The sequence below is a fragment of the Lichenostomus cassidix genome, chromosome Z (genome assembly GCF_008360975.1).
Source record: "Lichenostomus cassidix isolate B80296 chromosome Z, HeHo_3.0, whole genome shotgun sequence".
In the NCBI taxonomy this organism is placed as follows: domain Eukaryota; kingdom Metazoa; phylum Chordata; class Aves; order Passeriformes; family Meliphagidae; genus Lichenostomus; species Lichenostomus cassidix.
The window spans coordinates 72,333,327-72,357,635 of record NC_139511.1 but is presented as its reverse complement, the minus strand read 5'-3'; the positions used below and the strand labels follow the sequence as shown (position 1 = coordinate 72,357,635).

At 39.3% G+C, this 24,309-nt stretch overlaps 1 protein-coding gene across 2 annotated transcripts in view; it reads right to left on the bottom strand.

Moving 5' to 3' along the window:
• ARK2N (arkadia (RNF111) N-terminal like PKA signaling regulator 2N) overlaps window positions 1-24,138 on the bottom strand; it is a 30,138-nt gene extending 6,000 nt beyond the window's left edge. Inside the window, exons 1-3 of one of the 2 annotated variants that reach the window (XM_085043311.1) lie at window positions 23,283-24,100; window positions 4,875-5,057; window positions 508-634 (exon numbers count right to left, since the gene is read on the bottom strand). In XM_085043311.1, coding sequence (XP_084899437.1) covers window positions 508-634; window positions 4,875-5,057; window positions 23,283-24,006 — 1,034 coding nt within the window. In that variant the 5' untranslated portion in view covers window positions 24,007-24,100. Of the gene's footprint in view, window positions 1-507; window positions 635-4,874; window positions 5,058-10,696; window positions 17,156-23,282 lie in introns of those variants that run through there. The other variant, XM_085043309.1, reaches the window with a different exon arrangement.
• Window positions 24,139-24,309: the final 171 nt, after the last annotated feature.

Genomic DNA, 24,309 nt, shown 5'->3' with positions numbered 1-24,309 from the left:
TAAAGGGGCTATCTTATTACAGTAGCCATTGAAAAGCTGGTAGTATCTTTATACCTACTGATTAATTAAATAAAGTGGAAGCTGTTAAAAAACCTTGAGTTAATATTTTGAAAATGAAAGAAGAACCCACATAAAGATTTTCACTTAATTATTTGCATATTCACATATTCCTTTAAAATCTGAATTCCTGATGTATGTACACTTAGTATCTCAACATATGGTATTTTTATACTACACATCTTTAGCCAGTTAATATGTTATATTGAATCACAAGTTTATTCTGAATCATTATCAAATTGATAACTTTCTAAAGAAAAACACATTCTGACATTACCATGACCAGAAGAACAGAAAAAAAAAAAAAAAGTGCAACATTTGCTGCCTTTTGGGCATAACTCATGGATGGGTAACTACAGAAGGTCAGCAATTGTTCCTTTACTATTTTGGAAATACAGCCATTCTGATAAAATGAAAGAAACACTAAAGCAAGAAAAACATAATTCATACCTGGCATGTTCCTGAACTCCAACAATCTCTACTTCACTGTCAGAAGAGGCAATGCTAATTTCTTCATTGGCCTGGGCATTACCACAAGAGGTTTTGTCACCTGCAAGGAAGCCTGAATCCAAACGACCTACAGATGGGGAAAATGGGAATACAGACAGTGTTTAAAAACTTAAACAACTCAGAAATCAGACAGAAAAGGGGTTTCCCAAGGTAACAAAAAAAACCCCAAAACAACACTAAGATTAGAAAATCTCATTAGACCAAGTTTTAAACCCACAGTTTATCACCTGATGCAGGAAAAGCACTGGATTTAGCCAGGGTCAGTAGCTCTGGTTGATGGTGCTGTCACACAAATGTGAACAAAGCCTGACTGTTGCACCAAGAACAACTAGAATTTCCAGCTGCAATGTTATGACAGTGCTAAGAGTTAGACTGTTCCTAAACCTCTTTGACATTAAGAAACAAAACAATCTAAGCAAATGCAGTGATACTGTAGCAAAAAAAGCATATAGGTGGGACAGAAACATCACACACATCAAGGAAAATTAATGTAATTTCTTCAAATAAAAAAACAAGGCAAGCTGGTCAGTGCAAAACCACAGCAAACTCATCAGTTTCTGGCTGTGCTGCTCTAACATTATTATAAATACTTGAAAAGAAAAAGTAGTTTTCATGAGTCCCATAAGAAGCAGGGCTGGTTTTTTATTAGAGTTCCCCAGTGCCATCCAGTTCATCAGTCTGCCAAACCACAAGCCCTCCCTAAATACTCACAGCAAGTGTGGCACATTTTTGCCTTTTCTGCCAAGTGCTGCTAAGAAGGTTCTTCACCCCAATTAGTGAAGTTGTGTTGAGTCATACAAGATAACACTTGCATGGGAAACATAAAGCAGCTGAAATTATTATTTCTCTCACAGAAAACAGATTTCTTAAAAAATCAATTAATTATAAAGATATAACTTCTACTCTTTTTTTCTTTCAGTAAAAAAAGAAGATTAATTCTACTGTCTCTCTTTATCATTAGCCTGGGGGCTGCTGGGCAGCCGTGAAGTAGATGATACTACCTACTTCATAGAAACCACTTGCTCAGCTGTACTACACAGAGGAAGAGTAATTTGGAGAGCAGGAAATTTGAGAGTAGGTGAATATTTTATGTCTATCTAGCTTGAGTGGACACCTCCTCAAAGATGAGAGGAGGAGGAGAAGGAATAATGATCCACAGAATTTCAAAGGTACGTGAACATGCAGAACTGATTATACCCCCAGGGAGAATAAAAGGACACAGAGAAAAAAACTGAACTTAAAACAAGTGCCAGGGAAACTTTCTAATGAGTGCTCTAAGCAATTGGAAAAGATGCAAGCAAATAGAATAATAGAATGGTTTGAGTTGAAAGGGTCCTTAAAACTCAGCCAGTGCCCCTCCTGCCATGGGCAGGGACACTTTCCACTATCCCAGGTTGCTCCAAGCCCTGTCCAGCCTGGCCTTGGACACTGCCAGGGATCCAGGGGCAGCCACAGCTTCTCTGGGCACCCTGTGCCAGGGCCTCACCACCCTCACAGCCAGCAATTCCTTCCCAATATCCCATCTCTCCCTGCCCTCTGGCACTGGGAAGCCATTCCCTGTGTCCTGTCCCTCCATGCCTTGTCCAAAGTTCCTCTCCTGCTCCTGTGCAGGATCAGAGACCATGCTGTATGTCCAGCTTTTGGAAAACCAAGATTCTTGGTGATCTGATCAGGGTTAGCATGGGAAGGAAACCCATGTGCTGCCAGGTATCTGAAGGAGGAATTTCTGCTTCATAATGTAAAAAGTATTTGTCAGCTCAACTTAAAACAAAATTAATAGCCCACGCAGTCTCTTCTTAATATTGCAGTTCAGCTGAACATTTCTTGGCAAACATCACTGACTGTTGGAAAGCCTAGAAATGGGTCATGGGTACTTCTTTAATAGTAGTGGCTGGGCAGACTGTGAAACATGAAATGGAAGTGCTCAGAGGCTTTGATTCATGAGCTGGGGGCTCCACACAGCCAGAGCGCAGGGCTACATGGGATTTTGGGATGAAATTCTTCCCCATGAGGGTGGTGAGGCCCTGGCACAGGGTGCCCAGAGAAGCTGTGGCTGCCCCTGGATCCCTGGCAGTGTCCAAGGCCAGGCTGGACAGGGCTTGGAGCAACCTGGGATAGTGGAAGGTGTCCCTGCCATGGCAGGGGGTAGAATGGTATGGCTATAATATCTTGCTTTAATGCCACACCACCCTTCTTTTTCTTGACAAGGTAATGTCTGGCAGAGCGGCAAAGCAGCTCTTATAGACCCAAAAAGAATCCCCAGAGGTATAAACTGGAGTCCCAAAAGAGCTTCCACGTATTACCATAGCTTTAAGTTCAGACGACAAAAAGATAATTAGCAGTAGCAAAACCATGATTAGCAGAGTAAATACTGCAAGAGTAGCTGAGTGTTAATCAGGATTACAGCACACAGACAGACAGATTTACAGCCTCTGGCCATACAAATTTCATGCCTAATAACATGCCCACGCTGTTAATTTCTTTGCACGAAATTCTGTTGACGCCCAAAGTGATGCTTTGTTTGCCCTACACCACCAAGGCTTGCAAAACAGCCCCAAATATTTGCCCATGCACAAAGATGTGATAGTGTAATAAGATTTTTCTCTTAGATAAAGCTGCTTATGTTGTTATTTTGCCATGAGAACACATTCTTTAAAGTCTGCTAAAGTAGATACTGGCTGAAGATTACACTTGTGAACCAGATGCAAGATTTGAAAATTCTGCTTTCCCAGTGTTCAACCATAGACCTGGTAGGAAAAGGGCAGAAGTGCATTGAAGCTGCAGGGCTCTGGTGGAAGGTGGATAAAAGACAAAAATAGATTCACCCTTTCAGCTGCTGACATGGCTGTAGCACCAGACCAAAGCCATATGAACATGTTTGACCAAGTGAACATTCCCAGGGATGAAGAAGTCTCTTGATGTTTTCAGTTTTCTTTTACCTGCAAGTTCCCTTGAATACAGGTGGAGGAAGAAAGAAAAATTTCTACCTGCACTGCAGCATTTTAAGTGAACAGTGGAAGAAAGCTTGGTAAGAAACATTACTTTTTATTTCCTTACATTCATTTGGTGTACTGATCAACTGGTGCTATGTAATAGAGGTGATTTCAGCTGTTCTATTTGTTTAATAAATCCCTTAATAAAGGACTGGGCTTGCTAGGGGTCAAAAAGCTATCAGTCAGCTGCTGTCCTGCAAAAAATACCATTAAGCTTGGAAAACACAGGCAAGCTTCAAAAAGGCTGGAACAACATCCAGCCATGGACCACAGTGAAAATAATGCACAGAGATTCTCATATTCAAATCATGGACTTGTAGACTCCGTAATAATGGAACATCTCTTTACAAAGCACCACATAATTGTGTTTCTTTACAGCATTATAGACAGTGAAAAGCAGCTCAGAGCCACCACAACACTCCCCATGTGGGTCCCCTGTGGCAGGACATGTTTGGGAAACACAGCATGAAACATAAACCTGTTCTGCTCCACCATGGCAGGCAATAATTATGTGTCTTATACAGACTGAAATCCTAATGTGGGAGTTGAAAAATGAGTGGAAAGGAAGGCAAAACATTGGCATACAAGGCTGTGGGATGATGCTGACAGGAAATAATCCCTGTTAACATCCAAAACACTGCAGCATTTCACATCATTGTTTCACTCTTTTGCTAGTGAAGCTGAACAGTGTTCACGAGCTTCGTGAATTTCCCTGAATTCTTCCACTTCATTCCTGAAGGAAATTTCCTTGCTGTCTCTAGATGCTATGTCCACCTACCAGCACCTTTTCACCCTTCGTCTTTATCTGATGCTGGGCTGTCCCATTTTCTAAGGGGTGTTGGAAATGAAAGTGGAATGTGGGAAGGATTAATGCTTTTATTTTACAGACATGAAGGGAAAAACAACAACAACAACAAAAAAAGACATACATAGACAATCTCAACACTTAAGATGAGATTAGGACCAGTTGACTAGCTGGTGGTATGGGTTGTCATAATCAGTCATTCAGTAACAAGATTAGCTCACTTTCATTAAAAAAAAAAAAATCAAAACCCCAGACCTAAGTTCCCTGTAGTAATTAGATGAAGAAGAAAAAATAGTTAAGAAAATTGGTGTAAAAATACATTGCAGGAATATTTGTCAATTTTTATCACTTGTATTTTGGAGTAAATGTCAGACCTTTTTAATAAGCGCCTGTCCTGTCTTCTCACAAAATCCACATAGGGGGCTTTTACAGCTGTATAAAGATACTGAAAGCAGGAAAGGGAGAGACACCTGCAATGCTGGCACAAATGTCAGAGAATTTAAACAAACCTGTATCAGCACTCATTTCATTCAGCAGCCCTCTGGTTCTCCAGGTAGATCCTGAGTCTTGATTTGCTAAAGAATTATTGTGCTCTTGAACTACTGCAGCCGCCAACAGATTGTCCACATTTACCACTTCTGGGTCTGAGTTTGTGTCTGATAGATCATAGTGAGCCACAACAGGGGGTCCATCTGCAGAGGGGAAAAGCAACATGGGTTAAAAATCAGCACCTCAAAAAGCACAGATAATTTGTTTAAGGATTAATGCAACATCCTACGTGAAGCTCTTGAAGTTACATAGTGGTATATTGTATGAATAATTAGACTTCAGTTAATGAACACAGCCTGAGATAACAGAGACATTTTGACCTTTGCATACACGGAAAACACAAGTGTCAGAAAAACACGTTTATCAAAGTATCAGTTCTTTGTGTATTGTCTTTTACATTAACACAGAAACATGTCCATATCTGACAGACAATATTACATTTACAATCTTTAAAGGATAAAACATCCAGTTTAAAATAAAAAAAAAAAAATAGTAAGTTACAGGACATTAAATTGGGCAGACGAGATATTTGTCTAGAGAATTTTACAGAAGCCAAGTGACAGCTTACATTATTATAGGGCTGATTGAATAACACTAACTTTTTCATAAAACTGATCCAGTGACAATGAATTTAACATTAGGCAACTTGCCTTTCATAACATTTACCTGTCAAGGGCAGGGGAATTTTTCAAAATTGCAATGGTTTTGGTGTTTTCTTTTTTAAGACCAAGAACAACAAGAAACAAAAACTATAATGTGCAGTGATAAATATGCTTTTCATTCAACATGACTGTCATAGGCATTTTTGGCCACCATAATGAAGGAAGAAAGAGGAAGATAAAATTGCTTACATGATTCTGAAATCTGTTCTTGAGAAATAAAAAAACTATTTTTGATCTGTTTTGTTAGGACCAACTAAATTCCTTTTGATGAATGAAAATCACTTATAATTGGAAAGCATGCTAGAAACAGAAGAGGCTCAGAAAAAAACAGGCAAATTCAAGACAAAGATTGATGTGGAAGCAGAGAGAACAGATAAATAATGAAATTCTGAGAGGATGTGAGTGTTTTAGCTCAAATGCCCTGCCCCAGCTGCAGCTCACTGACCCAGAGTGGATGAAAGTGGTGGAGTTCTCCCTCCCCGAAGGAAAGGATCAAAAATTTCTTTGGGCCAAGGCTTCATCCACAGAGATGAGGATGAGACAGAAACACAAGCTGGGCAAAGCTCAGCATCTTTGCAATTCTTTAACTCCAAGGAGGCTCTTGGAGTTCTGCAGCTGAGCATCTGCAGGACCTTTAGTTATGGGTGTGATACATGGACAGCACAATTTGTATGGGATAATATAAAATAATCGTAAACTAAGAATGTGTTCAGGAAGACAGGACTTTCAGAGGTACAAAATGACTAATGACATCTTTTAAAATGATAAAGAATAAAATGAAAAGCCTTAGGAAAAATTGGTTTCTTTTCCGAGTTTTAAATGACTGTTGGAGACAGAAAGAACATGATGAACTAGAGGTTTCAAATTTACTTCTCCGAAAAGCTGTTTCTCTGAGGTTTTTAGAGTGGGTTTTGGGTATTTGGGGTTTTTTTTTTGGAGGGGGTGTTTTTTAGTAACTTGATGCCTGAAATATAATTCAACTCACTATTTTCAGAAACCCCTATTTTGTGATTAGCAGCACAGTTCATCAGAGAGTGACATTTTGCTTAAGTCGTACTAAAGATCAGTTTTGCAACAAGGTATGAAGAAATTCGCAAAATATTTCAGATCAGACCTGCCTCCAAAACAACAACTCCATGAAACAATGTTACATTACAAACTTAAAACAGACCCAACAAAAATAAATGAGTAGTTAAATGCCAATGTATTAAAGACCAAACTGTTCTCAACATGAAACGCTGATGATTACGACTGGAACAGAATTCCTGATAATTAACTGGAAGGCAATCTTTGTCTTTTTAAAAGGCAATTACAAAATAATGGAATACTGAGTTCAAAATTAAGCTGGCTGATGTTCAGTTAATTATTTGTGACAGCTGATGATTAAATTACATGCAGAAGTTAGGGCTGGGCTGAATCATGCAAGGCATGTTCTCTTTCAGTCTTATCATCAGAGTTCAGCGTGAACATATATAATGTGAGCTGTAAAAATAAACAGTCGAGTGCAGAAGATACGAGGGTCAAGTACAATATTGACTATTTGACCATTTTTTTTCAACAGGTTATCTAAGATTTCAGGAGCTCTGGACTGTTCCTTCAGGCCTTTGTTTCTCTTGCTTCTGACTCAGACCTCCAAAAGCAGAAGCGAAATTTGATTTTTAGATAGACGTGTCTGCACGAGTAAAATTGTATTTGGACAAAAGGCACCAATAGTCTCAAGTCAAAATTGTACCACTCCTACATGTATAATCATGCAAAAATGTATAATAAATGTATATACATGCAGAGTGATATTCTCATCACCTACCCATAGAAATAACTTGTGAAAGTCTTCATCAGTAGGAAATACAAGCATAAACTTGTTATCTGTAGCTCCACTCTTGTATCTTCCACACTTCCAAAGAGCACACCTTATAACTTAGCTTAAATTCAGTATACATCAAACAGACAAAAATATTTTCAATATAATTTACACACTGTAATTATATTTGTCAGGGTAATAGCCACCAATTTAACAATCTGGGAAAAAAAAGCCCCAAACAAGCTGCCTATTTACAAAGCAATCACAGCAGAGATCTATCTTTGGTTTTCTCAGCCTTGCCTTTCAGGATTAGATCTGGAAATCTGCAAAGACCCCCAACACCAGGTTTATCCACATCTATCATTAGTCAATGACCAACAAAGCCAATAAAATGGCCAGGATGCTGCAACAAATTCTCAGAGTCCCCACATTTATAAACGAAGAAATAAGCATAAATGCTTACATGTGTTAAAAAAAAAAAGTAAACAAAACCCACACAAAACCAAACAATAAAGATGTTGCAGGCAACAAGTAGATGAAAGTTGCAGTAAAGGCATATTAAAAAAATCTTATAAAAATTCCCTGTTCCCAAAAGCCTGTTTCCTTTTCAGTGCTGCACAGATGGGACAGGAGTGGTTAAATTTGGAAATAAATAATAACTCCCTAGCCAACTACGTGATCATCCAGTGATGTGATGCAAAGTGAATGTGTGGTACCAAGAAATAAGGACAATTGGCTTCTGCTAGGAAATAAAGTGAAAAAAAATGCTTTCAGGTTGAAAAGGTAAAAAGGATTAACTACAACCATAGGTGTAATTTATCATCTTTTCTTTATAATAGAGACACTACTCGTAATTACTGACTGTAACAGGATTTCAACAGAGTAAAAAACAGACATCAAGACAAACCATGCCAGAACCAAGACTTAATGTAGAACAATTAGGAGGTTCCCTGGTCAGTCATTTAAACTATCTACTTCAGAAAAATTACATCTTTTGAGAACCCAAGCTAGCTAGAAGAGGTACTTTTCCCTGGTGACAAGCACTAATTCATTTCTAAAGCAATAAATGCTTGAAAAAGGCAAGGCTGAAAGTTAATAAGTACCAGCAGCAAAGTACAGCTGTTGACATTTAATGCTATAAGGGGGAGGGAAAGCCTGCTTTCTTTTTTCCTTCCCCAAAGAATTCAGAGGCAGAGGTCATCAGGGGGACAGCATTTCCAAGTGTCCAATTCTCCCTTAATTTACACAGCTCATCAAAACTAATTCCACTCAGAACAACTGAATCAGAAGTCACATGCACAAAAATCCAGGTCTGCACATACCAATTCTCATTTTAAGTTTGCAGCACAGAAAATTCAGTAATTTCTCATCTGCTACCTTCTCCCTTGCTTTTCTTAGAGCCACATCTCAACACTCAGCAGCCTAAACCATGCTGCAAGATCCACACTCCTATTATCCCTTACTTCATTTTAATGGCAGCACAGGCAAAAAGGGGAATTCAAGCGTAAAATTTCAGCTGTAGGTTAAAAGCAGCCATTCCTTAAGAAGCACTGTCCCTTTGCACTGCATGGGCTGTTTATCATTGCAAAGCTAACACAAGATATTAGCTGGCAGGACCTGGGCTGGGAATTTAGTTGCCAGAGCCTAAAGGGGATCCAACAGGGCTGGAGAGGAACTTGGGACAAGGGATGGAGGGCCAGGACAAGGGGGAATGACTGTCCTGTCTCTGCCAGAGGGCAGGGAGAGATGGGATATTGGGAAGGAATTGCTGGCTGTGAGGGTGGTGAGGCCCTGGCACAGGGTGCCCAGAGAAGCTGTGGCTGCCCCTGGATCCCTGGCAGTGTCCAAGGCCAGGCTGGACAGGGCTTGGAGCAACCTGGGATAGTGGAAAGTGTTCCTGCCCATGGTAAGGGACAGGAACAAGATGAACCTTAAGCTCTGTTCTGACCCAAACCATTCTACTATTACAAGTCATTATTTCTCTTCATCGTCCTTACATTTGGGCGTTTAGCTCATCACCTGAACTCTTCCCACTGTAGCCAGAGAGAGGAAGTTCAGAGTCAGGTAACCTCAGCCTGGAAATTGCAGCCTGGAGCATCACCAGCACCATCTTCCCTCCTTCTCCAGCAAACAGAAAAAGCTTGGACACTACCTTAACCCACGCATTTCAATTTTACAGTGCTCAAGCTCAGCAAGATGAATCCCAACCTCAGGGATGAGATTCAAAATTTGCTACGTTTCCTCTACAGGCAGAGGAAAAAAAGATTGAAATCTCCAGAGGACTATCCCGATTAAAATAAATCCAAAATTAAAGGCCTAATTTTAGTGGTCTGAATTGCCCTCTGGAGCCACCAGTGTCTCTGCAAGGCAGAGACACGGAGCCGTATTTAGGTGTATCACCCCAAGCTTTAAGACACACAGAACAAGTACAGTAATAACAGCAACAATAATTACAGCACTTTGTTCTTAACAAAAAGTTCTCCATTAGTGGATCCTGGAGAGCTCTGAAGAGGTTATTAACTTTTTTGTCCACGGGGGAAACTGAGGCAGGCAACAACGTGCAGCTTGCTCAAGGCTAAGGAGCAGAGCTCAGCCCTGCTGAAAACAGCACTCCCCTCCAATTGCTGAACTATTTTTAACTGCTGAATGTTTGAGGAGTTTAGAAGCAGTGCTCAGGAATGCTTTTGGGAAAGGTGCAAATGCTAAAAGGCTACATACACACAGAGCCCCAGGAGACACAGCCTCTGCCAGCCTCACCTCCCCCTTCTTGGGCACTGATGGGCTCAGCCTCACTATTCTAAATTGAATTTATTTCTATGTAAGAAATGAGAATACTGAGACATTTTAAAATAATGAAAGACCTAAGAATGCCCTCACTTACACTTTATGTTTAAATTTAAGAGATAACTCCAATTTACTTCGATTACACAAAACATAGAATGGACATTATTAGCTATATTAATTTTAAGCTCAGATGATCATCATTGAAATAACCGTATTTTAGGTGCTAAAAGCAAAAGGATTTATCCTAAGTGACTTGCCAAAATAGTTTTACAGTGGACACAACAGTGACTGACCCAAACAGAAAGAACTAATACACAAAACTACAGGGTGAAGTGACAGTCTTTCTGTTTTAGATAAGCAACACAATCTGTTGCAGATTGTGTTGCTTATCTAATGCAGACCCAGATCTGCCATTTCAAAAGTATGTGCAGTTCAAATGGCACAAACTACCTGAACCCTAACACAATTCCCAAAGGGGAATGGGGGATTGGAGAGCTGTGCTTTTTTATGTTGTTCAGCAACATGAAACACTTCATTGCTATTTAGATTTATTTATTTATTCCAGGTTACAGTAGTTACATTTCAAAATTTACAGGGTTAAGCAAATAATACATTGTAAATACAATAAAAAACAATAGCAGTGTAACAACATTCTCTCTAAAATTATAAAGTGAACTTTATCAGTGAATCCACTTTCCTGACATTTTCCTTCATTTCCCACAGTAAAGCTTTTGTGTTTGGTGATTTTTTGATAATAACAAAATAAAATCAAAACAACCTGATCAAATTATTATGTGTTCTCAGACTGGATACTTTTTAATATATCACATGAAAAGAAATATCAAAAATTCAAGTCTTGCTGAACAACATTCATTCGTTCAGGCTTTTTGATGACTAGATGGAAAATACCTTGGATTTAATTTACCCAATTATGAATGAAGACAATAAAGCATTTTTCATTGTGCGTTTAGCAAAGGCACATGGAATATGGCTGTGGATTGAGAATACTGGGAAGTGGCATCCACCTTGTATTTCATTGCAGGAGTTATTTTCTGTGATGCTACCTAACAAAGCATTAATTACGGTAGCAGATACATTAACCAGATCTCTTTTCCAGCTTTACTTGGAAAAGTGTCTCAGGAGGGTTTTGGAGATCATCACACCCTTACATAGCCATGGCAGTTAAAAAAAGTAAATAATTCCCCATGTTAATGTGACTGCCATTAGGAAAAGGCAGCAAACACAGGAAACATCCCACTTTGCCATGCACAAACTGCACCTTCCCACAGAAGCATTGATACAGCCTCTGATGGTCCAGATTAATCCCCAGCTCCACTGCTCTGCATTTGAAATCTCTCCTAATTTAATAAGCCTATTTTTCCATGTGCCTTCATTCTGCGGATCTAACACCACGAGAACTAAGGAAATTTGTGAGAAAAACCTATTTCTGGCTTCGTGTTTTGCAAGGTACTGTCCATCTCCATCAATCAGCCTGATTATTTTGGCTTCTACAGCACAAATCACACAGTGCATTTGCTCTAACACGTGTAGCTGCGGTGGTCACAGTGCAGACCCCCTTTATTTTAAAAACATCAAATCAACTGGCCTGAATTACACACCCTCATCAGGCAAAGACTCCCCTCAAGGTAAGCTGTAGGATTCTCTGGCCAAAAAACTGCAGAGTAAGTCCACTTTTTAATGAGATGAAATGCTATCCCCATTAAAACCAACAGAAAAATTCTACTACTATCAATGGGGTCAGGATTTAATTTCTTAATGCCCTTGAAATATTTATAAAGGAGATTTACAGTATGTGGACACAGAAAGAGACAAAATATATTAAAAGAGAAATCAGTGATAGTAAATAGGTTTCAATTTGCAACATAACTGCCAAATAAAATCCCGTTTCACTGAAGTTAAGATTGGTTTTCCAGTCTTTACCCTAGCAGCTCAGATAAAATAACCTAACAATCCTGCAAAAACACTAAAAGACACTGCACTTAAAAAAATAGATGTGTATTTCTGCCTGAATTATTTTGTGCTAGTACTGTTAAAAATGACACTGAAAGTTTTACATTTTGTCTTTTTTCCCTGCATTGTTATTTTTGCAACAAAAAGAGTGAAAAAAGTTTCACTGCCTTGAGTTTGGTTTATGTTGTATGTTAATGTTTTTTTTCTAAATAAAACCTGACCATTCAGATGTTTATTCTAAAGACCCCACTGGAAGGAGCACGAATGCTTTGCGAAGAACCTGCAGCCAAGCCTGCAGAAACACTGCACACTGAAACCCCTGGACTTCCAAGGACTCCTAAAAAGGAACTGATTCTAGGAGCAAATCCTTTTACTGCAATGCCAGTTCGACATTTAGTGAAATTTAAACTGAGCCTTTATATAAAGGCTTACTTCTTTTGCACTTGCACAGAAAGTATGAACCAACTCGCTGTGTTTCACCTGCTGCTAAATCCCAACTCTCGGACTGTACAGGTGCTCCACTGCTCCTACACTGGAACACCTGCCATATTGAAAATATGTAATTCAATATTTAAAATTATAATATAGGAGCCTGAACCAGAGGAGCTGTGGCTGAACCATCCCTGGAAGTGTCCAGGGCCAGGTTGGACAGGGCTTGCAGCAACCTGGGACAGTAGAAGGCATCCCTGGTCATGGCAGGGGTGGCACTGGATGAGCTTTAAGGTCCCTTCCAACCCAAACCATTCCATGATTCCATGAACAGGCCAGTTAGGTTTAAACTGGCACCATCATCATCCCTGGTATCACACCAGTCTATACCAGCTCACCTGACTTGATGCATCTGACCTTTTCAAACCGTAAGTAAAATTCCTTAAAGGAGCTAGAATGTTTCTTTATACCATTCTGAAACATAAATCCTAGGGCAATTAGAGAAACTCTCAATTACCTGTGGTTCTCCGTGTCTATGCAAAACTCCTACTGATTTCTCCCCTATTTGTTCAATTTGGTGATTTTGAAGTACCCTGATGAGACGTGAGCATGAATGTACATTCAAAATGTAACTCAGGGTTGGAAAGTAGATGAATTTCATTCTGATAGTCCTCAAGTTGTCTTATCTAAGTCAGACTGTTTTCATGAGATACAGAATGGGTAAGATAAAAATTTATGTTAAAATTTCAGCTCAAGAAATTTTAACTCCCTGAGGGTTTCTAGTCGAAGCCCTTTGAAAATAAGAGCTTATAATGGAAATCATGACGAACTCAACTGCAGCCATGTCATAAAAATATAGTAAAAATATTCCCAGGAGGAAAAAAAAATAAAATCTGGAACTACAAATTGGGAATCTGTTTTCTCAAAGAGATGCTAAAGACTGCCACACAGTTAAAACACAGACTCATCACTAGTATTGGTATCTGGAGGTTGATTCCTTCAGGGCTCTGCACCTCCCAGGCTCAGAACACAGAGCAAGAACAGAATTGCTCCTGTTAATTGGCAAATCCTTCATCAGGCTACACCTGAACAACAGAAAGGTGGGGTTCCCCTCTCAGCTTCAGGCCAAACACACTTCCCCACGTGGAAAACCAGCTCATGGAGCAGATACCCAGCTGTGCACACTTTTAATTTCACTGGAGATGGTTTGTGGCAAAGCTGAAGATTTGGCTCTGCTTTCGAGCCAAGAGGAAAGAGTGACCAAAAGAAACATTATTTACCATTTACAAAACAATTTACAACCACTGACTGATCTTGCACAGGTGTTTTTATCCTTCAACAGGGTAGCTTTTTTTGGGGAAATTAAGTTAAAATTTTAACTAATAGGAACTATCCCCTCAGTCTTCTGAGAGCCTTGAGATAATTTTATCCTAGAAAGAGTACAGCTCTAAAATTCGTATGCTCAACTTGTGTCACCCTCTGCTTCTTCACAGCTGCTTGCACTGAAAATAACATTTAGCAGTGATGGATAAAAATAAAAGGTTTAAATTTTTGCCTTCAGTAACCAAATACAAATTTTTATCTATTCATACACTGAATTACTTCAATATTTTTCTTTTTTTTCCTTTTTTTTTTAATGATTACCTGACCAAGACACTGAAGATTGGCAGAAATTTCACTGGCTACATACCTAATTAAGTTATTATCCATTTATGAGATATGTATGTAAAGGTGTTTCAGTCGGAAAGATAAATAAGTTCAAATGAACTCCTTACACACTTTGTTCTGAAATACCTAATTGTTCCATTTATACTATTTTACAAAAAAGACTATGGGCATGCTTACAGACATACACATTAAAATAAACCAGTCACTGCAAAAAGCTGCTTCTGCATGCAGGGGTAGATTTGTAAAGTTGTCATGCTTTAAAATGTCTTGCTCTTATCATCATAATAAAGATATTTTCATATGTATCTATATATCAAATCTATGAACACCAGAAGGATCCATTTCAGTGGTTTTTTTAATATCAGCAAATACTCTTCCCTGAAAGATCTTTTTAAAACAGATGAGGATAAGTTTATTAAATTGCAATCAAACATAGAACAATTCATTTAACTTTCACCTGAAATGCACACAATTTCAGATGAGGGAGTTTTCTAACATGTTCCTATCAAAATCTTTGTATCAAAATTATGTATGAAGATGATCTGAAAAGAATTCATCTCAGTACTTAAAATTTATCTCCTGAATAGTCTTTCAGTTACTCTTAAAATAACACAGGTCACCAACCTAATTTTTTTAAAGGAAGGCATCATATACTTTAAAAAAAATGCACACCTAGGACAAGAATGATGTTAAAATACCAGTGTCGATACCATACTGATAACAAAAAGTATTTATTGAGTTCCTGTTACAGGTTTGATCCAAACTGTCACATAAATTGATGGAAAAACTCCCACTGACTTCAGGGAGGGGAAAAAAAAGCCTGACCTACAGAAGACACTGTGGTTACTCCCAACAAGGGGAAATGAAATTAAACTAAAATAATTAGGAAAAAAGTGACAGTGGTTTAAAAAGCAGAGTAAAAGAGCTAAAGGAGACCTAAGTGTTTTCTTTACTTAGACTGCAGATGTTAATTTTCCATTGTAAAAATTTTGATTTAATTTACATTAGAAATTTTTATCAAGTTTTACCTGATGATAAATATACTTTTTTTGGTGGCTACAGATCAGTTACTTCACATCAAGGAAGGCCCTAATGGAGAGATGACTAAAAAATCCCTGTGTGCAGCAATAACAGTAAGAATTAAACATTTCTAATATATAATTTAAATTAATCCTACTTTAAACATCACAGTTTGAAGCCTGCCCATTCAAGATAACTATCAGTGTAAAAAAGAATCCACACAACAGCAGATTCTTGTGTTATTTAAACAAAACTGATGCTGTGGCATTCCCCATCACAAGTGAAGAATGATTTCAGCAGTGCTCACACGCAGTCTGGTCTGACCCAGGCCAGGAGCCATCAGACCACCATGGTGTTTACTTATCAAAACCTTCCTTTAAATTCCTGATTCAACCCATCCCCTGATGGCTGCTTATCTGAGGGCAGACAGGACTGTTTTTATTCCAGCGTGAAGGATGTGGCTGAGCTGCACTTACAGGAGGAAGCAGCACTGATCTGTGTGCACAGGTTGGGGTGACTCACCTCACCTCACCCCACCCAAAAGTTATCCCTTAGGGAATGCTGATAAGCCAGGTTTGGGACAACTCGTGGGAGAGAAAGACACTGCCAGAAGGCATCTTTGGCGAGGGTTTATCTCTTCCCTGTGAGACCCAGGGAAGAGCAAAGCAGACACCTGGAATTAGTGGAGATGACTTGCACCCAAACCAAACACACACAGATGTGTGCACACAAGGTAAGACAGCTGCTTCCATAAACGTGCCATGTGCAACACAGCAGTGACACTGATAAAAACTCTGGGCAGGGAAGGAACTGCTAAGTGGGAGACAAACAGGAATGAAATCCCCTGCGCACGCTTGTTATAGATAGCTGAATTTTTAGGGTAAGCTTATTTATTGGTTCTGCCTGAAAATGAGGAAGCTAATGTGTGGCAGGTTCAAAGTGCAAAACCTGGGAGTAAACAGAGAGTTAAGGATATGTCATGGGTCTGCATCTAGTCTGGATCTCTAGGGTGCTTCACCTTTTTAAATATAAAACTTATTTCCTTATATAAATGTTTTAACATGCAAAAAGGGCATCTGGATGAATACCCTGAATGCTTCTATTGTAGCAAACACAGCCCCACTGCTTTTGGGGTATCTAAATAAGGGTACTAAGTTATATTTTCCCCGAGTTTGGCAATGAAAGCTTAGGGTGGCTCCCCACACACACCTTTAAAGGTGTTTATATGTGTGTATTGGCACATGCAGGTGGGTATACTGTGATTTTTTTGAAACTACATATAGTCACTATAAATTAAGGAAAACAAACGATATCATGGTAATAAAACCCAAAAGAGAAAACAAAACAAACACATACAAAGAGAAAAGCAAACCTCGTTTTCAGCATAATCCAAAATAACATCAAGATTGCAAAGATCAGATTTTTTTTTAATTTTTTTTTTTTTTTTTAGTTTATGATTGATTCAGATCAGGCTCTGCCATATTCCCATTCTCTGGAAAGATAGGTGGAAAATTGTTATTAAAAGTCGCTGGGAACTCTAACGCGGCTTCGGCATTTTGATAGCCCACGTACGAATTAAACGGCTGCTGAGGAAGTACTTGGCTATCAGGCATCTGCACGAAAGCCCCTGACTGTGTGGTAGGGGGGATTCTTTGGCCAACTAGTTGGATTTTAGGTTCCCTGGGCTCCAGTTGTTGCTTGCTTTCTTCGTCCGTGTCAAGACGGGTTAGCTTTTCTATCCACATGCGGAATTTCTCCTCTGTCTGCCTCTGCATCTCGGCAAAGCAGTTCATGGCCTCTTCCAGGACATTGCCTATGCAGTTCCTATCCCACACGGTGCCCCTGTCAAGCAATCCTGGAATTTCCCTGGTCGCTCCTCCAGATCCCCCAGCACGACTGAAGCCAGCTTTAAAGACATTGAGGCCATTTGATAAGACATCGTTAAGTAAGAACATAATATTGTTTATTAAGGCATGTAAACTCAGGAAAACAACTTTTCTAATTCTGCCCCTTGGATATGACAACAGGAGAGGAATTAGCACATATTAACCAACAGTATTACTGTTATAATAACATTTTACACCCACTGAGGTTATAATAGAAATTTTGGCTTCAAAATTATTTTTATTCTAAAAGTCTCAGACAATTCTGTCACAAAGGTCTCTTCTTTTAATGAGTTAACAACCAAATTACTCTAGTTGCCTTGCAATTTCTGTTTTGAATTCAACTGAAGGTGTCAAAAACATCATACAACAACATGTTTAGTTCTATTAAGCAGCAATCCAAAATGCTATTTTTTCAACTGACAAACCTGAATAATTGCGTGCATTTTACTTAGACACTTGAACCCTTTTACAAAACAGGCTGTCAAACACAGGTGGAATTGGCCCAAAGCTCTTAGCCTGATTTTGGGAAGCACACAGAACGCTGATGAGGAGAACACAAGACACAAACACACAGACATGGGGGGCAGGGGGTTATGTGAGTGCAGTGCTGACACAGGAGGGGAGAGCATCCTCCGCCAGGCGTGAGGGACACAACTCCATCACAAGGACAACCTGCACACCACAGAGCCCTGACCAGTGTCACATCAGCCAGGACCCTGCCCTGAGCCACCATTCCCAGAGCCAGCCCCAGGCAAGGCAGAAAACAGGGAATGGCTGGAAGGAAACTGTTCTGCTTCCTGCTATCCATCAAAAAGACAGTGGGAATGACTGGTTTTGGGATTATCAGGAAGAACTTCAGCAGCCTGAAGAGAAGGCCAATCCTCATGGCCTTGCTCTATGTATCAATAACAAAAGGCAGTGGAATCTATATTTTTAAGTCTAGAGTTCACTCAGGAATCATTTAGCAAGCAATAAACTCCCAAGAAAATGAGGCTCTGTACCTGTTTGAGGAATCATAAACAATATGTGCATGCCATCCAAATACACAAATGTCACCTAAGGTAATTCCAAAACAAGACAAGCATCACATTAAACTACACAAAGGTACAGAAGATGACAATTTAACAGCTGAATATGAAACTTGTGGCACCCTCTAGCTTAAGAATAATAGAAAACACCCTAAGAATGAGAGAAATCATTGCACAACCTAAGTAAATATTTACTAATAAAAACATAAGGCACTGAATCTTTATTGGGATTTCACTGAGTACATGAAATCACAGCATTACTTCCACACTACATTCTTTTTAGAAGCTATTTAAATGAGGTATACACAGATCCTTCAGCAACAGCTAAACAAAGCCCAGGGTTATTCTCTTGTTTCTGAAGGGTAGTTTTTAAGTATTTCTCCCCCATCTGTTTACCTATCAGACACACTGGAAATTCAGGTCCTCTGCACAAAATAATTACTTAACAGCAACTAATTTACATCCCCCAACTGCATTTTAACTAAAAGTAATTAAGTAAAATGGCACCTTTCTTCTAAAACACGGCTCCTTTTGTTTATTCAGTAATTGTTTTCCTCCCTGAAAAAGCTATTTGTTCTGTTCATTTAGATCTAGTACTGAACATCCAGTAGGATTCTGTTTATTTGTTCCTGTCTTAAACTCAAGAGACTAAATTACAATTTTTCTGATTTCCATGGGCTTACAAACAAGTAATGTTAAGTTTTAATTGCAATTTAAATAAAAACGATTGATGGTAATAAGTGAGACAATCTTCTCAGTTTTCTAAAATTAAGAATTAACTTTAGAATGGTCAAAGTTGACAAAATTGTTTTGCTGAATAAAGTATGTTTTACTGAATAAAGTATGTTTTGAAATATCTATTGCCCTGTAATATTAATTTTAAAAGGCCTCATTCGTAGAGTATCTCCAATTTACAGTAGCAGCAAATCATTGTTTTAAATGCTTTCCATGCAGCTAGTATAACAAGGCTTAATCAATATTTTCCTTATTTTAGGGTTTAAAAAAAAATCACGCCTAAAAATCCATTTTTAGCATTTATTTAACTGGTCCCTCTTCTGCTTATAAACTTTAGGTTTTTTAATTATGCCAAGTTTAAAGTAGAAGAAATTTGAGGTCAGAAGGGGTCAGAATCAAAGATTCCTTTCTTATTTTCAAGGCAATACCTCCTGTAAAACAGCACATAAGAAATGCCCCCACGCTGTCTCTTTATGGCATCTCTTAAGTACTATCTAAGTAATAACCAAATCCAAAGTAATTTAATTTAGGAAGTCTGGCCACATACCAATTTAGGATATGCTTCATCTTCATTCTAACTAGCAATGGCTGGTTGTTCTGTGTTATTCAGCTGCAGACATTTCCAAATTAGTATGTTACTGCAAATAATTTTTAACAGACTATTTTTTTCCTATCTATTGACTGTAATTGCCCTTCTAAGTTACTTGAACCAAATTCATCTCTTGAAAATGCTTAATCCAAGTTCTATGCACAATTCTTAGGAGGAAGGAACCTGTGCCCATCTCTTTTGGTTTCAGCATTTTAAAAAAGCATTTTAACAATGTGAGATGCAGCTTTTTCAACATTAACTTTTTAACAGATTTTTGTAATAGCCTAAAATATGAGTCACCCCCATTCCAATTCAGATTCTTCTGAGTTGTAGAAAGCACAGTGATGGTAAAACACAAATATTTTTGTGTATTATTTGAATTTTTAAAAATCCCTTACTTCTTTCAAAAGAAAGGTGTTTACACAGCAACAAATACTGATTCCCAGACTTGCTCTCATGTCAATTTAATTCAGAGTTAATCTGTAGCATCATAAAAACTTCCTACTACACCAGAAAGTCTAGTAGAATCTATTTCAGGACCCTTATGCCACATTTATGGGGTATTTAATAATGGCAAAATCCTAAATGCCAGCAGAGAGACTTAGTCATTAAAAGGTAAAAAAAATTGTTCCTCATCTGCAATAATCCAAAAATCATGGCATTCCCTGAAATAAAGAGCCAAAGATTATGACTGCTCACATCAGTGAAAAGGTTCTCAGGCACCCCTGAAGTTTAGACTCAACCTGTATTTTTAGGTGTAAATTAACACCACAGGATGCATTCTTACACAGAATAGCATAACTTACATTGTGCTGAGCTCCTGTGCAGCTCACAATACTTGTACTGAAGTATCACCAGTAAAATCTCAACTCTTCAGTCCTTCTTGAGGAGAAAAGCAAGTCTGCCACCATTTTAATCCACGGTACATTTGAGTTCAGCAGAGAGACCTGACTCTCTACTGCACAACTGCTCTGCAACTTCATGGCATTATCATGTATTTCACTGAACATTCTCTTGCCTTACAAATTTAGCCAAACATATTTCAGAGCCAGTGATATGTGTGGTTTAAAAAAAGGTTGCTGCACTATTTAAATGGAAGAGTTTTAGTGACATAATATGAAAGACGAATATATTCTCAAATGTGGCAATTTAATAATTTTCACACCACACACAAGCAACCTACCTGCTGTAACATTACCTATGTTGACAGCTTAAGAGTCTGTATAATTTTTATCATCAGGGCCAAATTAACTGTCACTAAAAATTTTAAAAGCATCTCTGTTAGCAAAGCTGTTTTTCAGGCAACAGAAGGCTAAAAATGAAAATTATACGAAAATAAGTGATGTTGAGTAAATAACCAAGACTGCAGCTGAATGTCCAAACACAAAAATGAACACATGCTGCCTGTAAAAAACTCTTCTGCCTCAATGTGTACAATAACTCTTTAAAAGTAAAGGCAGAAGTTTTTCATGCTTATGTCCTGACACTGAAGTCAAACTTTTCAGCTTTCCACTGTGTGCAGAGAACACTCACAGCCTGAATTTCCAGGAGCACTTTTTGATACCCTGTATTGTTTTCTATTTACACCTTCACTCCCTCAGTTTTGAGGCTATTCACAGTGTTATGCTAAGTGCACTAAAATGGCTTTCTAGTCAGAAAGAGGAGCTGAGTCCCTCGCCAGCTCCACGCAGAGGGATGGCAGATGGCTGAGAATCACCACTGTGACAGAGCGCTGGGAGTCCAACCAGACTCACAGCTCCACCACAGCTCTGAAATCCACATCTCCTTCACCCACCAGCAGCACAGGATGGAGTGTTTGGACAAACCACGTTCTTATCTCTATAGAGGATATTTTCCTCTCGCACTCGGAAGGCGTTTCCCACAAAGCAAATCTGTTTCTACTTAAAGGAAAACCGCAGTGTGGCAGGTCTGAGTCCACACCCTGTCGCACCGAGGGGGCAGCTCAAACCTTTTAATGGCTTAAACAGAACTCAGCATCAAGCAGATGACATGTGCTATGAAATTAGAGTAAATGCTAGTGTCCCTCCCTCGGGATGGTTTGTGCACTCTTGCACTGCAGGTAAAGCTGGGCCTTGCTGTAATCATTATTAATAGTCAACCTCTTCCTGTAATGGGATTCCTTCACAATAAGCATCTTGTGGTCAAGATCCAGAGTCATATATAGAAGAGCCCAGTGACACACAAAAAATACCTGGGAGTGCCTTCAGGTCCCTACAATGGCTGTCAGAAATCTAAGCAGACCTGAAAATACTATGTGGTGCCATTCTGGGTTACAAGGTACTTTTATGACTTAAAAAAAGAATGTGACCTGAGGGATTTATTCTGTGTGTTTTGGGGTTTTTTGAGAGGTGGGGAAGAACCCATCCCCAAAATCAATGAAACACTCTTCTTCAACTGGCTTTAAATCAGGCTTAAATTGCTCAAAGTGTTAATATTATAAATAAAAAGGCACAAAACCATGGAAGCTATGAGACTGACTAACTACTTACTATGTTGGTAAAAACAAATTTAGATCGCTATTAAAAGTTTACTACACAATAATTATAGGAGGATATTATGCCTCTACCAGACACTCTAATAATAAACATTTACTTCCTTCGTGCAACCTGCTTCCTAGCAGGTGTGGGATAAATGCCAGTTTTCATGGTGACAGCATCATCCACCATAATCAACTCAGTTAAATCAGTTATTTTTTAAGTCTGCTGCAGTATTTTAAATCATTCATCTGACAAACATTAGTTCAGCAACCTAATATTGCAGTTTTCCTTTAAATGTTCTTGCCCTATGTAAGATGTTATTTATCTCAAAAAGAAAAAACTTCTAGCACAACAGGCAAAAAGGCATGTAACCCAGTAAAAGTTGGCAAGCCAAAAAGTTTATTTTTATGGATTTTATTTTTGATTGCCATATGATGATGGTTCTATGGTATAATATGCTGCAAGAATAATTCACACAAAATCCTGTCCACAGCACTTTGGCTAATAAAATAACAGAAACTCAGCAGACAAAAACCTTGAAGAATTCAACTTTCTTTTGCTAATAAAATGACACCAATAAAATGACAAGAAGGCCTCTATAATTTGCTGCCTCCCATCTTAACAAAGATGTGTCCAAAAGTTAAAAGTGTAGAAATTATTGATCCTTATGACAAAAGAGAACTGTAACAACTTTGTCTAAGATGTTGAAAATTTAGGTGTGAATATAGCTTGGGCACCTGTGTAATCATATCTGTATCCTAAAATAGGTGACCAGCTGCAATCTGAAAGAACTTAGAATAAGGCTAAGCAGGTTTGTCATGCACTGACATGTTGAGCTGCAAGCACAGAATAAGTGCAGTAATGGCCAGGGCCTCACTGTTACACAGGCAAGAGGTGTGCCGTGCCATTTCTAACACAGCTGCCAAGCTGTGGGCGTTATATATTAAAGCAAAGCTGGCCACTTATCTTAAGAATTAGGTTATCACCATCTAAGGGGATTTGACAGCACTGACATGAGTTCATATAAGCTTACAAAGATCTGAAAAATCCAGAATTCAAAGGTAGTCCTTCCTCCCATTTACCACTTCTATGCTTTGTTGGTGTGCAAAAGTGCACAGGAGCCTCAGAACAGATTTTTTAAAATTTGCCCACATCTTGTTATTACACTGCAGTCTTCAAATTTACACAGAGCTGCAGTTCTCCTGGGTTTTTCTCAAGTGTCACTCATCTAACTTAGCATGACAGCTGAGAAACGATGTCAGGCGCGTTACAGTTCAGTTTAAAAAACATCCTCTACCTGGTATCTCTGCAGTGATTGTCTTGCTGCTCCCTGAAACCTCTTCATCGTCGTCTGACGAGCTCGTGCTGGAGTCACAGGTCAGGTCACTGTCGCTGGTACTGCTGTCCTGCAGCAGGTTGTACTTCTTGCGAGCAGCCGCCTCCCGCTTCTGCCTCAGGAGCCGGATCCTCTCTTTGTGCTTTTGGCTCCGGTGACCCTTTACCTTGGTAACTCTGCCATTCTGCTTATCGCTAGACTGTCGGTTTTTCTTGGCAGCCATCGTTGAAGTTTCGCTTTCGGACCTGGATCTCCTGGATTTCCTCCCAACTGCAACCCCGGACCCTGCAGAAGGGTCTCCCTCTACAGCAGCTTCAGCTTGGCAGGGCTCATTCTCCTCTGCAGAAGACAACGTGTCTGAGTCAGCCAAGTGCCCACTGGAGGAAGGGGAAAGCATGCAGTGGTTAGAAGAGTCACTCTCATAAACTCGGCCACCCGCTGGCTTGTCGCTCTCCGTAGATGCCAGCTGAGACTCCGAGGAGTCCCGCCTCAGTTCCATCAGCAAGCAAGGCATGGAAGAGAGCACTGCAGAGTCTGCTGCAGTGGAAATGCTGTCCTTCTCAGTTTGTGTCTCGAGTTCTATAGGCCCATCTTCATCAGGAGCAGTCTCTTGCTTTTCAGAAGTCTTTGGTGGAATTTCTGAATCAACAAGTTCTTCTGCTTTTCCTACTGCCTCCATCTTCATTGCAGAGCAAGGTCCTTCTACACTCAAAGCATGGAGCACATTGTCTGGGAGGCTGGGTGAGCTAGACGTCTCCAGCAATGCAGCAGCCTGCACAGGAACAGAACAGTAGGAAATAATTATACAAGTAACTCAGTCCTCCTCTTCACAATGTTACCTTAAATAACTCACTGCTTTTGGTTAGACACTATGGGCCCACAGAACCACAGAGTGGTTTGGGTTGGAAGGAACCTCCAAACTCATCTGGTTCCAACCCCCTGACATGGGCAGGGACACTTTCCACTATCCCAGGTTGCTCCTAGCCCT